At 40.4% G+C, this 17,628-nt stretch overlaps 1 protein-coding gene across 26 annotated transcripts in view; it reads left to right on the top strand.

The window, feature by feature from the left end:
• Positions 1-17,628, top strand: part of NTRK2 (neurotrophic receptor tyrosine kinase 2) — a 365,115-nt gene that overhangs the window by 71,090 nt on the left and 276,397 nt on the right. For 20 of the 26 annotated variants that reach the window (XM_005582046.5, XM_074017737.1, XM_015437337.4 and 17 more), the window contains 3 exons: positions 2,186-2,221; positions 5,251-5,351; positions 12,334-12,433. In XM_005582046.5, coding sequence (XP_005582103.3) covers positions 2,186-2,221; positions 5,251-5,351; positions 12,334-12,433 — 237 coding nt within the window. The remainder of the gene's footprint in view (positions 1-2,185; positions 2,222-5,250; positions 5,352-12,333; positions 12,434-17,628) is intronic. The other 6 variants (XM_074017735.1, XM_074017739.1, XM_074017744.1 and 3 more) reach the window with 1 other exon arrangement.

The following is a 17,628-nucleotide window of genomic DNA, read 5'->3' on the forward strand; positions in this document are numbered from 1 at the left end:
CACATGTGTGGGGGTCCATAGGGGCCTGAGAACAAATCAGTGGCCGACTCCTCCCAGGATAAGCAGTGAAAGCCCCACAACCAGAAAAAAGCCCTCAGTCCTGGGCAGATGGGAAGAATTTGGCTGGGAGTGTCTCCATTTTAAAACTTGAAAGGAATCCTCTTAATTCCTGGCAGTCTGGGATGGTTGGCCCCCCTACTGCAAATGAAGACCCACATACTTATATCCAAATATTTAAAAATTCTAAACCAAATCAGAGAATGTGAATTGTGAAATAGAGTAGGTTCTACCTTCCTGCAAGACAAATATATAGTGATGATGACGTGGAAGGCTGGATTTGAAGTTGAAAATCTCAGATTGTGTTGAAAGGCACATTGGGAAGAGGGATGAGTGAAATCTTCTAAAATAATGGATTACTGAGCAGTTTGAAGACTGACTTGCCCTCTTGGGCTTGTAGAATCTTTCCTGCAGCAGGGGTAGTAAATTCCCATGGTGAGGGGGACACCATTTGGTCTAGGGCTTTTGTAAAGGGAGAGGACTTCAGAGGACAACTGAGTCCCCTGCAAGTGACATCAGGAGGGCAGCCACTGGGACTTCTTTCTGCCACTTTATTCATTGAGTTAGTCCTCAAACTGCAGGACAGCTTTCAAGACTCTTCTCAGAGTGTTATAACAGCTATAAGCAACCCTGACAAGACATATTCACATATGGTAACTCAAAATGAGTTTGAAATGGTGTTTGGGATAATAAAACTCTTCGATATGTGATTGAAATTTACTGGAATCAATGACTTTGCATACATTGATACAGTGCCATAACATGTGGCTGCACAGGGTGTACACAGCACAATTTCCCATCACATGTGACTGCACAGGTGCACAGGGTGTGCACTGCACAATTTCAAGTGGTGCTATTCACGTGGACTACAATATGAAAGGTGCTCCCTAGAGTTGTGCAAAGCATACACCATATAGCAGTATGCAGCATCCCTGGATGGAAGTACACAGCCATTCATTTCATTTCATTTTTTTCCCTGCTAAAATAGATATTTTTCTAGTTGAAATGCGTTAACATTCTAATTTGAACACTGGGGCCACTTTTATTTGGTTCTTCATTTAGACTAACCTTGATTATTCGCTGGGGAATGCATGAACAGAAAATTGGCTCATTTCACTTTACTTTAATGGCATTTTCCTGCTAAGGGTTCAGAAGTGAAATGAAAACTGAGTAAGCTTTATGGTTTACAAGTTTTACTGTTTCACATGGCAAGTGAGGACTAAAAGCATAGGAAATAGCTTTGGAAATTCATTTTGCAATCACTTAAATGTTAAAACAAAATTTAATTTTATTTCCAAGTAGACTTTCATGTAGAGACCCAGTTAGCTCTGATTGGAGAATAAGTAGCAAATGTTTTTGTTACCAGTTCTTGTTGATGCTGAGTTAAAAAAAAATATTTTGGCATGTCTCATAGGAATACCTTAAAGCAGAATATTCTGATCATCTTGGTGACTTTAGAGCCATCCCCCAAAATTAAATTGATAACTTTTACATTTCTCTCTGACATACCATTTTTTATAGCTTCTTATACATCAACGATTTCAATAGAGGAAGTACATTTTATTTTTCTTTGTTGTGTTAGGGCATAAAAAAGGTTTCTTCAGCCTTAGAAACTCCCCTGAAGATAAGGTGGAGAATAAAATTGTGCTTTAGATAACATTATGCAGGGTGGTTAATAATATGCTCCTGAACGCAAATGGCCCTGCTACGCACTTGACAGTAACCCTCAAACCATCAGAGAATAACAAAAGTGGTATGAAAATTATCTGTCTCTGGAATAAAAATACCAAAACTGCAATGAAAATGGTCGATCGTATAATAGGAACAGTACCAAAAAAAGAAAAATGGTAATAATTCATTGATTGCTGAAATTTTTTCAAAGCAATTTGTGATTTTTTTGTGATTTCTTTTCGTTTTTGGAGGGATGAAAGTGGGAGAACTGGGGAGGGGAACGGAGTTAACATGGAACAACTCAAGAACTTCAAGTTTTGTTTACCTGTCCTGTAAAAGCAGTCTATTAAATTGCAAAACCTCAATGTATGTTTAGCTTATTTTAGTTGGCATAGGGTAGTAATTTTTTGACTCCAAAATACATACTTACAGATCTTTGCTCTGTTTTGCCTTTTAGGTGCAAACCCAAATTATCCTGATGTAATTTATGAAGGTAGCTATCATGTTTTCTACTTTGTATTTCTTTTTCAAAATGTTTGTCTGTAATGAAATAAATCAACTGAAAGAAGACTCTTCTAAGCTCAGTTAAATATACACTTTAAGCATGACATAGGCCAAAATAGTATTTCAAAAATCATTCAATATTGATGGCCGTTTTCCCTTGACATTTACAGTGCCCGTAAATAGCACTTTCTCTCTCATACCCTGTTCTTGGAAGTAGTAAATCCATTCCGTTGTCTGTAACAGACATCACATTTCCTTAATTGGGAACTAATTACCTGTTTGAAAGCCATGGCTACCAAGAAAAGGGAGGTATATCAGTTTCTGGCTATGACAGTAAAGCCAATTCAAAATGATGTTTCTTATATAATGAAGGTGTTTGACTCACAGACAGGAACCTCAAAGGTAGGGCTTGATTTAGGGTTGATTAAAGCAGCAACTCCACCACGTCGTCAGGGACCCAAGTTCCCTTCATGCTACACTCTTTTGCCCACCATGCCAACTTCACTGAAGGCTGGCCCCCTTATGGTTACAAGAGAGTGTCACGGGGGAGCTGCTGCCATTCACATGGACGGGAGACAGGGAAGTGCTCCTGAAGGCGTCCTCGAGGAAAGAGAACTTCCCAAGAGACAAGAGTCAAGCCCTCTTTGTATCCAATTCAAGACGCGATTGGTTTATAGTCCTTTCCTGCCCTTATTACTGATAAGAGGGATGGATTATCCCTTCAGTGACTAAATTCACCCCCAGACATTAAGTCAGCTTCCCCAAAGGTGAATAGGCCTAACCTCTTGAAAAAAAAAAAAAAGGGATTCTCTTAGGAATGTGGAAGGAAAGAAACCAAAGTCTACTATATTACCTTTTTTTTTTTTTTTTCTGAGATGGAGTCTCACTGTATTGCCCAGGCTGGAGTCCAGTGGCACAATCTCTGCTCACTGAAACCTCTACCTCCTGAGTTCAAGTGATTCTCCTGCCTCAGCCTCCTGAGTAGCTGGGATTACAAGCACATGCCACCACACTCGGCTACTTCTTATATTTTTAGTTAAGACTGGGTTTTATCATGTTGGCCAGGCTGGTCTCGAACTCCTGACCTCAGATTATTCACCCACCCTAGCCTCCCAAAGTGCTGGGATTGCCAGCGTGAGCCACTACACTGGGCCTATATTTGCTTTTGATGAAATATTGCATCTCTCCTTTGCTGTTTTGATCGAATGCCAAGGATGTTTTCCTTGGTGTGAAAACCCATATTTAACAGATTTCCAAGCCAGGAAGCCACTGTTTGGGGAAGTGGAAGGCTACATTTCAAGATTTGGCTTGAAATTTAGGAATGATTAAAAGATTGATTAAAACATTATATTTATATATTTTTCTGTAAAATACTCTGTTCTTTAATTTTACATTTATATATAGATTGATATTTTATTTTTTTTTATAAAATGAGCCTGTCTGTATGTTTATTATATGCGTGTGTATTTAACCTGAGCTAATTTTAACTTGGAGAGTAATATTGTCTTTACCTGCTTGTGCATGTTAAGACATATTTCTTCCAAGCTGTGGTTTGGTTGATTTTTTGCTTATGATTTGTGTGTTGTTTTGTTTGTATTTGTCTTGATAGAGTTTAAAGGAAGAATCTCTCAAATTGTTTCACAGAGAAATACATTTGTATTGTGGTTTTACATCTTAAAATTACATTTTTGACCCTTTCCCAGTTAATTTGAGACTTTAAAAATGTCATCTTCCTGTTAGCCTCAGATCCCACTTTGGATCTTTGGGCCAAAATGTCATGATATTAAACTATAGACACTTGAATGATTTAAATTTTGTAGATGTAGTTGGTTATAACATGAAGAGGGAAAGCTAACCAAATAAAGGATATCCATTAGTGTTCAAAATTAGTAAACTTTAAGATATTCAAAAGGAAAATGGTGAGAATGTGGTTTTGGCGTTAAGAATGAAACAGCAAACACATAGAAAATAGATTTTTTTTCTGTTATTTTTTATTCACAAAGGAACACTTTGCTAATAAAAATACAATTTAAATTGGTTGCCCCGAGGCCAGCATGATGATTCTGAGAAGTTTAGCTGGGCTGCATTAACGAGGTGCCCTTTTCAGGATGGAAATTGAAGGCAGTGTACCTATTTAGAATTAAAATACAAACATTATAAACCTCATTGTTTGTAATGAGTTTGCCAAGAGTTTCCTGAGACCTTTTATATGTGATATTGCTAATAAAAACTTTGACAACCCCTGAAAAACAGCCATTATTTCTGTCCTGACCCATGTAGACTAAAATCGATCCAGAAGGCAGCAACTGCATTTGCGACTTGGTGAAATGAGAACTGAGCGTTCACAATTCTAAGTATTGTGCGGGTCTACCTTTTAATCATTCTGAAACTGAAATATTGGCAATTCAGAACTGTTCAAAAAAGTTTACGTGTGGATCCAAGTTTCATACTGTTGCTTGTTCCACATCTCCTCTTACGTCTCTGCCCTTTGTGCAAATAAGTTGCACCTGCCCTGGAAATCACTGTTGCTCATTTCAAGTCTGGGGTCACATGTGAGCTCTGCCATCTTCTTGCCTTCACCTAGTCATGTAACTTTCCTCCACTAACATTCTTCAGTGGTAAAACTGGCAGTTATGCTCTGTCTCCAAAGACCTTTCCAGGTCTATAAATCTATGACACATAGATGATCGATTCCCTGTCGTACTTGTTTTAAATATGCCATCCATAAAAGGCTATATGCTTATGTGCAAAGAAAAATCCCTGAACCAGGTTTAGGGCTGACCAACAAGACAATGATGTAAAGGTCTGGATTGCATAAAATGTGGGTGTTGTGCAGTCTCAGCACTGCCATGGATTGAACTCAGCAGCCTGGTCACGTCCCTCCACAGCCAGGCTGTCGGGGGTTTGGAATCTTTGTGATTTGTCTTGCTTCGTTCTGGCTCTTACTGTGGCCTTGTGTTTGTTGGCAGCTTAATGATAACTTCATGTTCTTTCTCTTTCCCCCTTTTCCCTCTTAAGATTATGGAACTGCAGCGAATGACATCGGGGACACCACAAACAGAAGTAATGAAATCCCTTCCACAGACGTCACTGATAAAACCGGTCGGGAACATCTCTCGGTGAGTGGAATAAATAGGTGTCTGAATTGGTTCTGAGCGTTTTGGATGCCTCCATGTTAGAGGAATGTAGCTGCTTCAATAAGACATTTTTATTGTTCAGATGTAAATAGGGTGTTAAAGGTTGGAGGAATTAATAAAAAGGCTTTAAAAAAGTGATAAAGGTGTTATACGGCCTTTGACTTATTTGCTGCTTTTGTGCACCACTTTTAGTTGTTAGTGGTTCCTATTTCAATTATCTGTGCTTTAGAAAGGTATCACTAGAAGAGCAAGAACCCCGCTTTATCATTCATGGACTACACCTTCATACCCGTCTCCTTAAATTATTAATATAATTTTGACTGCTCACTAGATGTAAGGAATCCAGTAGCTTCTGAAAGGGACTGGCAGTGGCGGGGATATAATAATATGAACAAAATTAAGATTAGCCATTTAGAATTCATCAGAGACCCTAGAGGTGAATATTAGCACCTCGAATACAAACAGAAGCACAGCAATGCAGTACAAGAGATAGAAGTGGAGAAGCGGATGTTTTGTTCCTTTGTTCCTGAGCTGGGACACTCAGAGGAGCCTTTGTGGGGCAAGTGACTTTTTGCATGGCCTGTGCAGGAGGGTTGGGATTTTGACATACAGGAATGGAAGGGAAGGGCATTGAGGGCATGTGAACAGGAGCCTGTAGGTGGAGAAACATGGTGAAGGTGCTTGATTGGAGGGTAAGGCGTGTGCAGGACAGCAGGGTTGGAGATATAGATTGTGGCCAGGTTGTAGGTCTTGACACAGAGTCTCAGGTGTATAGATTTTTGGCGCAGTGAAGAGCCATTGAAGAGGGAAGTTGCATGATCCCAGGGGTCTATGGTCAGTTGCTCTGGTCCAAACCCGACAGCTTTCTCCAGTTGTTTCTTTTCCTCATTGTCATATGCACACAGCGCTTCTGGTGAGCTCTGCCTCCTTATAAATTCCAAATCTTTCCATATCTCTTCACCTCCACTGCCACGGTCACAGGCTAACCCAGGGGCTGGCAAATGATGACCCACGGGCCAAGTCCAGCTCACCACCTGTTTTTGTATGGTTTGCAGGCTAAGAATGGTTTCTACCTTCTAAGTGGTTTAAAACAACAAAAAAGAATGATATTTCATAACACTGAAAGTTTTGTGAAGTTCAGATTTTATTGTCCGTGAACAGAGTGTTACTGGAGCACAGTCCCTCGTGTTCATTTACGTACTGTCTGTGGCTGCTCTCATGCTCCGATGGGGGTGGAGTAGTGGCAGCAGAGACCGTATGGCCTGCAAAGTGGAAAATATTTACTTCTGGCCCTTTACAAAGAAAGTTTGCCTCAGTTGTTCTTTCCTGCATGACCACGCAGCCTCCTAACACATCTCCCTCTCCCACCCTTGGGTTTTCTGGTCTTTTCCCACACAGCAGCCTGAGTGATCTTTGTAAAGCGCAGATCAGATCACTTCTTTTTTTTGTTATAATTCTCAGAGCCCTCTCACTGCAATTGCGATAAAACTTTTCATATGAAAGCCACACTCTTCATGGTGGCTTATGAGCCCTGGGTGACCTCATCCTTCCCGAGCTCTCTGACTTCATCTCCCACACTCTTCTCACTGCTTGCCACTTGCCTTTTTCATGCTCTCTCCAGTGCTCCAGTCCCGCTCTTCCTATGTGTGACTCCCCCTCCCAGGCATTTGCTTTCTGATGGCCATCGTGTGGCTTCAGCTAGGTGGCCAGCAGGCAGTCATTGCCCCCTTCCATTTTCTTCCGAGCAGTTATCATTGCCTGGAATGACCCCATTTATTTGTTTGTTTAAAGTATTTTTCTCTTCTCTAGATTCTTTAGTAAGACTCTTAGTAGGGGAAACCTGGTCAGTGTTTTTCACAGCTGTCTCCTTAAGCCCTCAGAATACTAGCTGAAACCTAGTGGGCACCCAGTACATTTTGCAGACTGGCTAGACTTGCGGTGAACAGTATAGGACAGAGGGATTGAAAGTGGGGTGATCCATTAGGGGTATGATAGAGCAATAAAGACATTTGATATATACTTGAAGCAAGGCCACGAGAGTGGAAATGGGAGGTGCATAAACAGGTGCAGTGCAACTGCAACTTTATGCATATCTAGTACAGAGGTATGCATACATGCACATGCACACACATATACACACAAACACGCACGCTTCCATAGATGACTATATGCATTACATTGAAATAGCAAGAACAAATACCATAGTAAGTCAACTGGGGAATGGTATCTGCTTCCTGCCTTATGCAATCATTTTAGTTTTTAACTATCATACCAATCCACTTAATATTTCTTGGTGTAAGAAAGTTGTTTGTGTATGTAGCATGTATTAAGCCCAATTACACAAAATTATATGTTGACTTTAGTTTTCCAGGTTTTTTTTTTTTTTTTTTTTTTTTTTTTTTGAGATGGAGTCTCGCTGTGTCGCCCAGGCTGGAGTGCAGTTGCGCAATCTCGGCTCACTGCAAGCACTGCCTCCCAGGTTCACACCATTCTCCTGCCTTAGCCTCCCGAGTAGCTGGGACTACAGGCGCCTGCTAGCATGCCTGGCTAATTTTTTTGTATTTTTCTTAGTAGAGACGTGTTCTCACCATGTTAGCCAGGATGGTTTCAATCTCCTGAACTGTGATCTGCCCACCTTGGCCTCCCAAAGTGCTGGGATTACAGGCGTGAGCCACCTGGGATTACAGGCATGAGCCACTGCTCCCAGCCTTCTGTTTTTTTTTTTTTTTTTTTTTTTAATACAGATGATAAATCTAGGCACCTGATTGGCATATCTCCATCTATAGTATAGTTGCTGGAAGGCAAGATCAGTAAGCTTGTTTATTATGACCTTGTGGGAGGCTCCTAAAATCTGTATGAGAGGCGCAATATTGTGTTTTGTAGAATTTAAAGAAAATGTTACAATTATATGTGGTTCAGATATTTTATATATGAAGAGTTCTTGATCACAGGCAGGATCATTAGATTAGAAGAGTTTGAGAACCAAGAAGCAGATACAAAAGTTAAAAATGTTTCTGGTCCAACAAGTGCTCTTGCGGCATTTCGTTGGATTTGCAGGGGAGAGCAGATCTCCCTTGTTCTATCCTAAGAAATATCCTCAGATGAAAACCAAACCATCAAGCAGTCAAACAACCAACCAACCAACCAACCAACCAACCAAACTCACCCATGTTCATCTCCCGTGTAAAAACCACCTCAACACATGCAAGGCACACAAAACTCTGTATTTCTCAAACAATCTGATTTTTAGTAAGTTATTCTTTTCATTGTCACAGGTATCCTTGTTTATGAAAGGATTTAAATTGAGAATGGCTTCGGTAGCTTTAAGTATGTGTTTGCAGATCCTTAGTGCTTTTCAGCAGTAGAGCCCACTTCCCATTTTCTAGGTTGACTTACACATTCTATAAATAGGTAGAGAAGCCAGGGCAGACGTTGCTATCTAATGAAGAAGTGCAAGCTTGGGTAAGTGAAGCATCTGTTCTAGCTGTCATGACTGGTAAAAACAAGGGATCCAGAACTCCTAAATCCCAGTTAAGGACTGTCCAAAGCAGGGAAGAGACTGTACTGTGGTACTGCTGCGTGTACTGCTGCATGGTTGGGGGCCTTTCAGGCCAAGTCATCTAACCTCCCCCATCCTAATTTTCTTATTTATGAAATGGAGTTTGACTTTGTTTATTTAGGTGTTCTCCATTTATCTGTAGAAGTCTGCAATTTAATAATAAAGTAAAGAAACTTATAGCTAAAATACGAAGATCTCTTTCTCATGAAAACATTAGTTAGAAATAAAGATTTTAAAAAAACACCCAAAGTCATGAGGTCAGCTTGAGTGAAATGGTTAAGTTTATCCATAATTAACTTTGTAAGAGTTGCTACCATTCTGTTCATATATTGGTTGCAGAGACAGAGTTAAGTCTGTACTGGCCCGGTGCAGTGGCTCACGTCCGTAATCCCAGGACTTAGTCCGAGGCAGGCAGATCACCTGAGGTTAGGAGTTCAAGACTAGCCTGACCAACATGGAGAAAACCCGTCTCTACTAAAAATACAAAATTAGCTGGGTGTGGTGGTGCATGCCTGTAATCCCAGCTACTCGGGAGGCTGAGGCAGGAGAATCACTTGAACCTGGGAGGTGGAGGTTGTGGTGAGCCGAGATCATGCCATTGCACTCCAGCCTAAGCAACAAGAGCAAAACTCCGTCTCAAAAAAAAAAAAAAAAAAAAGAAAAAGAAAAAGAAAAAAAAAAGTCCTACTCAAACATTTGCAGAAGCGTTTTTGGGGGGATCTACTCACTGTTATAGTACCAGAGAGGAGAATGATCACATCTTTGCCCCACACCGGCCAAGTGCTTTGCATGTCCTCTTTTTGTGCTCTGTGACTTACTTAATGCTCTTCCCATCTGACATCCAAGATGGTGTCCTGGGAGAATTAGCCATATGTTTTTATTTTCCTGCCTTCATTCTCAACCACATGCTTTGGAGAGGCAGTGTAGTGGATAAATACAGGGTTTATACTCGGGCAGACTTGGTTCCATTCCCAAGCTCAGGAGGTGTGACTGTGAGCTGCTTATTTAATTGTTTTCTAAATCTTAGTTTTTTTCATCATCATCATAGCTAACATTAATTTATTATATATTATAGTAGATACTGTCCCAAACCCATTATCTGCATTAACTCATTGAGGATTTACAACAACCTACAAAGTAGAATAATTGTATTCTCCATCTTACACATGAAGATTGTGAGATGCAGAGAGGTTAAGTAATTCTGAAGTCATACAGCTAATAAGTGAGGAATCTAGACTTTATACTCAGGAAGAACCCATGGTCTTAATCTCTACCCTCCAATGCCTCTCACTATGAGATGAGTATATCAGTCAGAATAAACTATGCTGCAGTGACAAAACCTCCACATCTTAGGGGCTTAAAACAACAAAGATTTCTTTCTGTCTTCATTTCACATATTGGCTAGGAGTTCTGTTTAGCCTTGTCCTTGTTCCAGGTCTGTGGATGACAAAGCATCCACATTTTTAAAAGTTAGCCTTTTTTTTTTATGGCAGAGATAAAGAGCACTGTGGAGTAGGTGGAGCAGGGTTCTCAACCTTGGCACTATTGGCAACTGGGGATAAATAATCCTTTGTTTGGGGGGCTGTCTTGGGCACTGTAGGATGTTTAATAATGCCTGGCCTCTACCCACTGGGTGTTAGTAGTACTTTCCCCCTCGTTGTGACAACCCCAAATCGTCAAGTGTCCCCTGGATGGCAATATTATCGTCCCTGGTTGAGAAACACTGCCTTAGACGAAGACTAAGATCTCGGACAAGAAGTGAAGTTCTACACCCTGGCAGTGACACAAGTCTCAACTAGTCACATGAACCACCTAACCACAAGCAAGTCAGGAAATGTATCCTACATTGAGAAACACAAAGAAAACCAGAAATATTAGACAAACAGCATTAATGATTACTATGGGTAGGGACAATAATATCCATCTTAAAAATTGTTATGCAGATTCTTAAGCCAGAATGGCTCTCTAAGACGTCTCAGGGTAGGCATTGGCAACTATGTTCAAATCCGGCTGCTGTCATTGTAAATAAAGTTTTATTGGAACACAGTTATGCCCATTTGTTTACATATCATCATTGGCTGCTTTCATGTTCCACCGGCAGAGTTGGAGCCTTAGTTGCAACAGACTGCAAAGTTGGCAAAGCCTGAAGTGTTTTTACCATCTGACCTTTACAGCAAAAGTTCGCCAACTCCTGGTTTAGAGAAGCCAACCTTTTTTGGAAGCAGGACTTTGGGCTGAGTAAGACTGGAAGGAGACACATAGTCCTGCTGAGAACTTTGCTCTGAAATGTTAAGATGCACTTAGAGGAGCATCATGCCTTGGTCAGCAGCGGTAGCAGAGTGATCGCGTTTCTATGTGTACCTCTGTCATCTCTACCTCAGGGATGGGACAGGATTCACATATATCTGCATCTACCCTCTTGACATGTGTCATCTACACCTGGCAATTACAGTTTTAAACTTACTTAAACTTGTTTAGGCTTATATCTTATTCATGGGAAAATGTGCGTATCATAAATGTACAACCCTATGGGCTTTCACAAGTGGAACTCACCCCAAAAGTGCCCTCCTGCTCCCTTCCAGTGCCACTCACCGTTCCCAGGGTACCCTGACTTCTAAGAGCAACACTAGCTAACCTTTAAAAAAGCCTTTTACTATGAACAGTCTTCAAACATGCACTTCAGTAGAGAGAATAGTCAAATCTATTCTTCACCAGCTTCAAAATTTATCGGGCTGGATGCGGTGGCTCATACCTGTAATCCCAGAACTTTGGGAGGCAGAGGTGGAAGAATCCCCTGAGCCCAGGATTTCAACACCAGCCTGGGCAATATGACAAAACCCCATCTCTACAAAAAAATTAAAAATGAGCCAAGTATAGTGGTGTTTACCTATAGTCCTAGCTACTCAAGAGGCTGAGGTGGGAAGATAGATTGAGTCCAGGAGGTCAAGGCTGCAGTGAGCCATGATTGTGCTACTGCACTCCAACCTGGGCAACAAAGTGAGACTCCGTCACACACACACACACACACACACACACACACACGCACACAGAAAAATCACCAGTATTTTGCCGTTCATATTTCATATTCTCTCTCTCTCTTTCTCTCTCTCCTTCCTCTTTAGATGGATGGAGAGAGAGAGATGTAATATTTTTAAAATGCCAATTGGATAGCCATTTTTAAAAGCTTTAACTTATGTCTGTAGGCATAATAATAGATCTTACATACTTCACTATAGGGTTGTTGAAGATTAAGTGATTTGGTGTACATAAGGCTGTTATAAGAACAAGTGATAAGCATTCAATAAATATGAACTGCCTGTATCATTATCATCATGATCATCATCACCATGTGATTATAGGGAACTAGTTAACAAGGTTATAACTACCCTCCCTTCCTTTCTCTAGGTCTATGCTGTGGTGGTGATTGCGTCTGTGGTGGGATTTTGCCTTTTGGTAATGCTGTTTCTGCTTAAGTTGGCAAGACACTCCAAGTTTGGCATGAAAGGTAAGAAGGGTTGTGTTTATTTAGCTTCTTATGTGGATCATTTTTGGCTTATGACTAATGCTAATTACCACTAAAGAAGGAAGCGGCTAGATTTATGATGATTAAGTTTTAAGGCTAAAAAAATAGCAACAAGACTTTGATACTACAAATCAAGACAGGACAAAATAATGTCGATTACTCAGCACTACCCACTTTTCCAAGACAACAGTTGTCCCAGAAGACAGAAATGGGTTCTTGATTATCAAGGGACTAATAAAGATATGACAAAGAAATAGTACTTGATGTTTCTTTTGCTCCAGAAAGGCAGGTGAGACACAGTGGTGATAGGATAGTCTGGACACGTGTATTTTGTGCAGAAAGGTCTATTCTGCTGTACATTGGATTTCCAAATCTTCAGTGGTATGCTTTTGGTGTTGCTCCTGCTTTTCCAGGTCATCATTCTTTGAAATTTAAACAACGGTGTTATGAAGCAAAATAAGAACAGCTATCGGCAGTACATGGAAGCTTCGTGAATGCATAGATTTTTTTTTAATTTAAGCGGAAAAATTATCAGGGCTGGATTAAAAATGAGGCACTAATTGACCCAAAATAGATAACTTGTTGTTTTTAGAGGATTGAAAATTAATTTTACAGGGAAAACTTGTGTAAATTTCTTGTTACATAAAAAAAAAAAATGCCTTGGAGCAGTGATTTAATGGTTTAAGTTTCAATGATGTAAAACCATTTGCTCTGAAGGTTAAACGTATGTATTGGATAATACGCTAGTGTTGTATTTTGTGTGGTCTCCTATAGATAGACACTATTTAAAAGTGTCTAAATGGGAATGCTGTGAAGAAGGTTTAGTGGTGTTTTATTTGCGTTGGAGAGTAGGTCAGGTGGATTTTCTTTATCCTCATGGTCTGTTAGAATTACGGGTAGTGTTGCTAATATTGCTATTTACTTGAAAGGGAATGTTTCAGTAGCAGTAAGTTGCCCAGCATACACTGACATCTGGGATAGAGCAGATCTATTTCTGGTGTTTCCTCTTTTCCCTTTGTTGGTGCCTGTGAAGATTTCTAAGCCAGAAATGAACAGGGAGGAGTGGTGGTAAACTGGGGCTTAAAATAACTCCAAAAACCTCATCCTGGTTCCTGCTTGGCCAGCTGATCCTTGATGTTTCTTCAGTGGGGGAAAGATCTTTCATTCTCCAATTATAAATAAGGCTTGGGAGAGGGACCACCCCACAGTGATTTTAATTCATCCTGTAGGGTGGTTCTCAAACTTGACTGTGTGCCAAAAACTCCTGTAGAACTTGAGAAAACACAGATTCCTGGGTTATCCCCAGAGTTTCTGCTTTAGCAGGTCTAGTGTGCACCTGAGAACTGGTATTTCTAACAGTTTCTGGAGGATACTGATCCTGCTTGCCCTGGTTGTTGTGTTCTCTACACAATAGAGAATCACTGTTCTCTACGGTAAACATGGACTGCCAGGCCCCCTTCAGAGTGTGACAAGGTATTGCGAGACATCGCAAACCAAACTTACCCACATTTTTGCACACCTTTTGGAATCTCCATGTCTCAGCTGCACCCAGGCCCAGGCTAGGTGGCTGCTCTGTGCGTGCCGCTCCCTACCATGGCATTTGGTGATTCTCGTGTTTATCAGGTACTTTCCTTCCTTAGAGGCACTTGGACTGGATGTCTCTAAATGTAGATTTCACTGGAGGCTACCAACTCCTAACAGTAGAGTTTCTGGTCTTGAAGGGTTTCGTTTGAAAGATTTCATCCCGTGAGCTTTTCGGAGAGAGGATATATCCAGGTTCTTCTGGGATCTCAGCAAAAGCTGAATGGGAATCCATGGAGCAAAATTTAGGAGCTTCTTCCCACCCTTGGTTTAGGAAAACCACTGGCAGAATTACCAGTAAATGGCAACCTACTCCTTATAACGTGGCAATGGAGGAGAAAAAATGTAGACATTTTCTTTCAGAGAAGAAAATTATGTTTCATATTGAGACTCCAGCACTAAGGCTGAAACAGTATTTCATTTAGACAATTTGGGGTGATTACCACTAAAGCTTCTATGTTTTCTGAGTATAACCTGAGGCCATCCTTAATGAATTATAAGAAAGAGTGTGCTTAACCCTGCCACAGAGCCAGTAAATGGCTTCCTACAGCAGTAACTACTATATATGTTGTATGTTTTGTTCCCTCATTCCTACACACAAATAAAATCATTTTTAGAAAGTTTGTCTCCGATACCTTTTTTTTTTTTAGAATAGCTTACTGTTCTATTTTAAGCTACATGTCTATCTGGGGCATGATGTGAGCAAAAAGAGCCTGATCTAGGGTTACTGTTTTGCAAGTCATATGTCGAGTTGATAATCTCGGGATCTAGAAATTAAGTTATGGTTCGTGCATTTAGTACAGATGAAACCGTGTAAAACGTGATATTTAAACATTAATGTGAGTCAGTGTATTTTAAATGCTATTAGAGCTGAGATTACCACTGAAAAACATATGTCTTAAAAAAGAGAAGACTATGTAAAAATATTATTATGCTTCCCAAAATAACCAGGCAATATATTGGTTGTGGTTTCTTAGTAAGAACAGTATGAACTGTGTGTAGCCTTGGCCAGGACTAGGCACCATGTAAGAGGCTTGTGGCTGCTATGCAGATGAACTATTCAGAATGTTATTCCTCCCTCCCTAAGCATCTTTGGGGAGGGCCTAAGCCCATCCTTATTCTCTTATGCTGGAGGCAGATGGAACAGGAGGCAGGTGGCCAGTCCACCCATAGGCACTCACAGCTTTTTGCCCATCCCTAGCAATGCACGGTTTATCTTGAGTGTTTGGCTGTTTCAATCTGTAATGGAAACCTTGATAATATAAACGACAGTTCAATGCTGTTGATATGAAGGGCCCAGAGCAACAAACCCCAGAAACCTCTTGGGGTCACCACACTACGCCTGAATGCAGAGCAACACAAGCTTTATGGATTGACCTGAGATCCACCCCTTACACCTGCAAACATTATTTATGGTGTTGCTTCCATGGGGAGGTGATTTCTAAATTCCAAACTAGTGAGTGAAACTTGGATTTGTAAATACAGCCAGTGAGTTGTGGTGTCGTCTTTGAAGATGGTCTGCAGGTCTGTAAGCTTCATCAGGTTTTGTTCCTTGTTCTGTGGATTCATTGTAAACCAAATGCTAGACGGTCCACTCCAGAACAGGCAGCACAGACTTTGAGCTCCATGACAACAGCTTTCTTATTTGTGATGTTCATCTTTATCTACTGCGTGCTTAGCCCAGAGTTGGTGCTCAATACATATGAATGACAGAATGATCAGAGAAGATTTTCAACTCCATCTACCTAAGTTTGGTAATTGGAAAACAGTATTTGGAGGATGGTTAAACTGTGAGTGGCTAAAGAGAGAACCTGAGACTTTTTTAAGTTTCTAAAAGAGACAAAGTCCCACCTCTTTTTTTTTTTTCTTAGTTTATTCCATGTGAGTCATGGCCATAGACAAGAGATCAATTTGTCCAAGTTTTGTCTTAGAGTATGTAGATTTTCACACACTGTTTTAAACAATCGTCCTTGTTTAAGTTTGGAGGATTCACTTTGACTTTTTATTCTGCATGTGAACGTCTTCAATTTCTACCTCCCTACCTTTGAATGTATGGTTTTGGAATATGTTATTTTTTCAGTTCTGATGTCGGCAAAAGTGCCAGATTGGGGATTATATCTTGCTGTAAACTTAGAATTTATATTTTATTCTTGCTTGATAGAGTTTAAGCTTCTTGCTGCTAGTGTCCAGTAGGCTCCTGGCCCTGTTTTCATAAAGATGTCAAGGGGCAGGATTTCTCCCAGTCAGTTTTTCCTTGTTCATTTCTGTGCCTTTACACTGTCCTATTGCTTTTTTGGTTGATATGTAGCTACCGTAATTGCAGAAGCCACAAATAATGCCTCTTTGTTAGTGTTGGCCACCTATGTAGGGATTATTCATACATATGTTTAATATGAATGTGTAAAATGTATACCAAATCTATCTAAATTGGTGTCGGTATCAATATCCCTATATGAAAATGCATAATATTATCCCTCTTCTTCTAAGGCTGCCTCTGGTTTGTTTTAATTTTAGTTTTCACCAAAGTAGTGCTGAAAGAATTTTCCAGAACAGCTCCATTGCCAAAGGAATAGGCAACCATGCCTTCGAATGCTCTCCTTGTGTTGTAACCAAGTCTTGTGTTTAGCTCTCGCTTTACTTCCTGGCTCTGTGTCTTCATTGAAGATGTAGGAGTGCATGTGAAGGGAAAATGGAAGCATTGAGGAGCGCCAGGGCTGCCAAGTCTTCAAAGGGTGCTCCACATTGGGAGCCCTGTCTGTGGCATTGATGGTGTACGGGGTTGCAAAAAATATACGGGAGCCAGCAGGGAGGAGGGAGCTTGGCATTCATCACCCCGCTGGAGGATAGTTTCCGCTATCGGTTTTGTGTTATTTACATTTCCTGATGGAAGTCCACATATGATATCTAATTCCTAAGTACTAATGCAGGCTTTGTCACTCGAGAGTGAAATCTCTAAATGATCCTAAGAAATCTCTGTAGAAGAACCTAGAAGAGGAAGCTTTCTTCTCATTCAGTGTTAATAGCCTGCACAGATTTCCTCTGCAGCCTCTGATTCTTGTATGTAAACTGCCCTATCCACATTCATTTATGCTACTTAAGTGTTGGAGGTTTCCAACTAGTAAAGGCTGGAAAGCTACTCTGCCTGTGGATGCAGATCTGGGTTTTCCTAAGTCCAGACTCAAAGCCCACAGTTCAACTTCCCGCTCTTATAAATGATCTCTGAGTGTCTTTCAATAGCAACCAAAAATCTGCCTATTTAAAAATAGTCATAAACATAGTGGGGTCAAAGCTAAAGAGGTTGAAGGTTAAAGTCTTTTATATGAGCTGAAAACAATTCTGGGAAGTTTAAGAGGTTGAGTTTAACAGATATTTGGATCAACTTTTAAGAGGAAAAAATGTGACCAAAAGCCAGAAACACAGTTGTAGAAACATCTGTAAGGACAAACTGTTTTCCATATGCACCTCCTTCCTTCTTTTTTTTAAAGAAAAATACCATCGAAAAATTAGAATGCTAACAATTGAATGCATTCTTGTTTTTCAAAATTTCAAGGAGTTTAGAAATATATAAGCATAAAAATGGCTGTTCCCATCACCTT

Source organism: Macaca fascicularis, chromosome 15, assembly GCF_037993035.2.
Source record: "Macaca fascicularis isolate 582-1 chromosome 15, T2T-MFA8v1.1".
Lineage (NCBI taxonomy): Eukaryota > Metazoa > Chordata > Mammalia > Primates > Cercopithecidae > Macaca > Macaca fascicularis.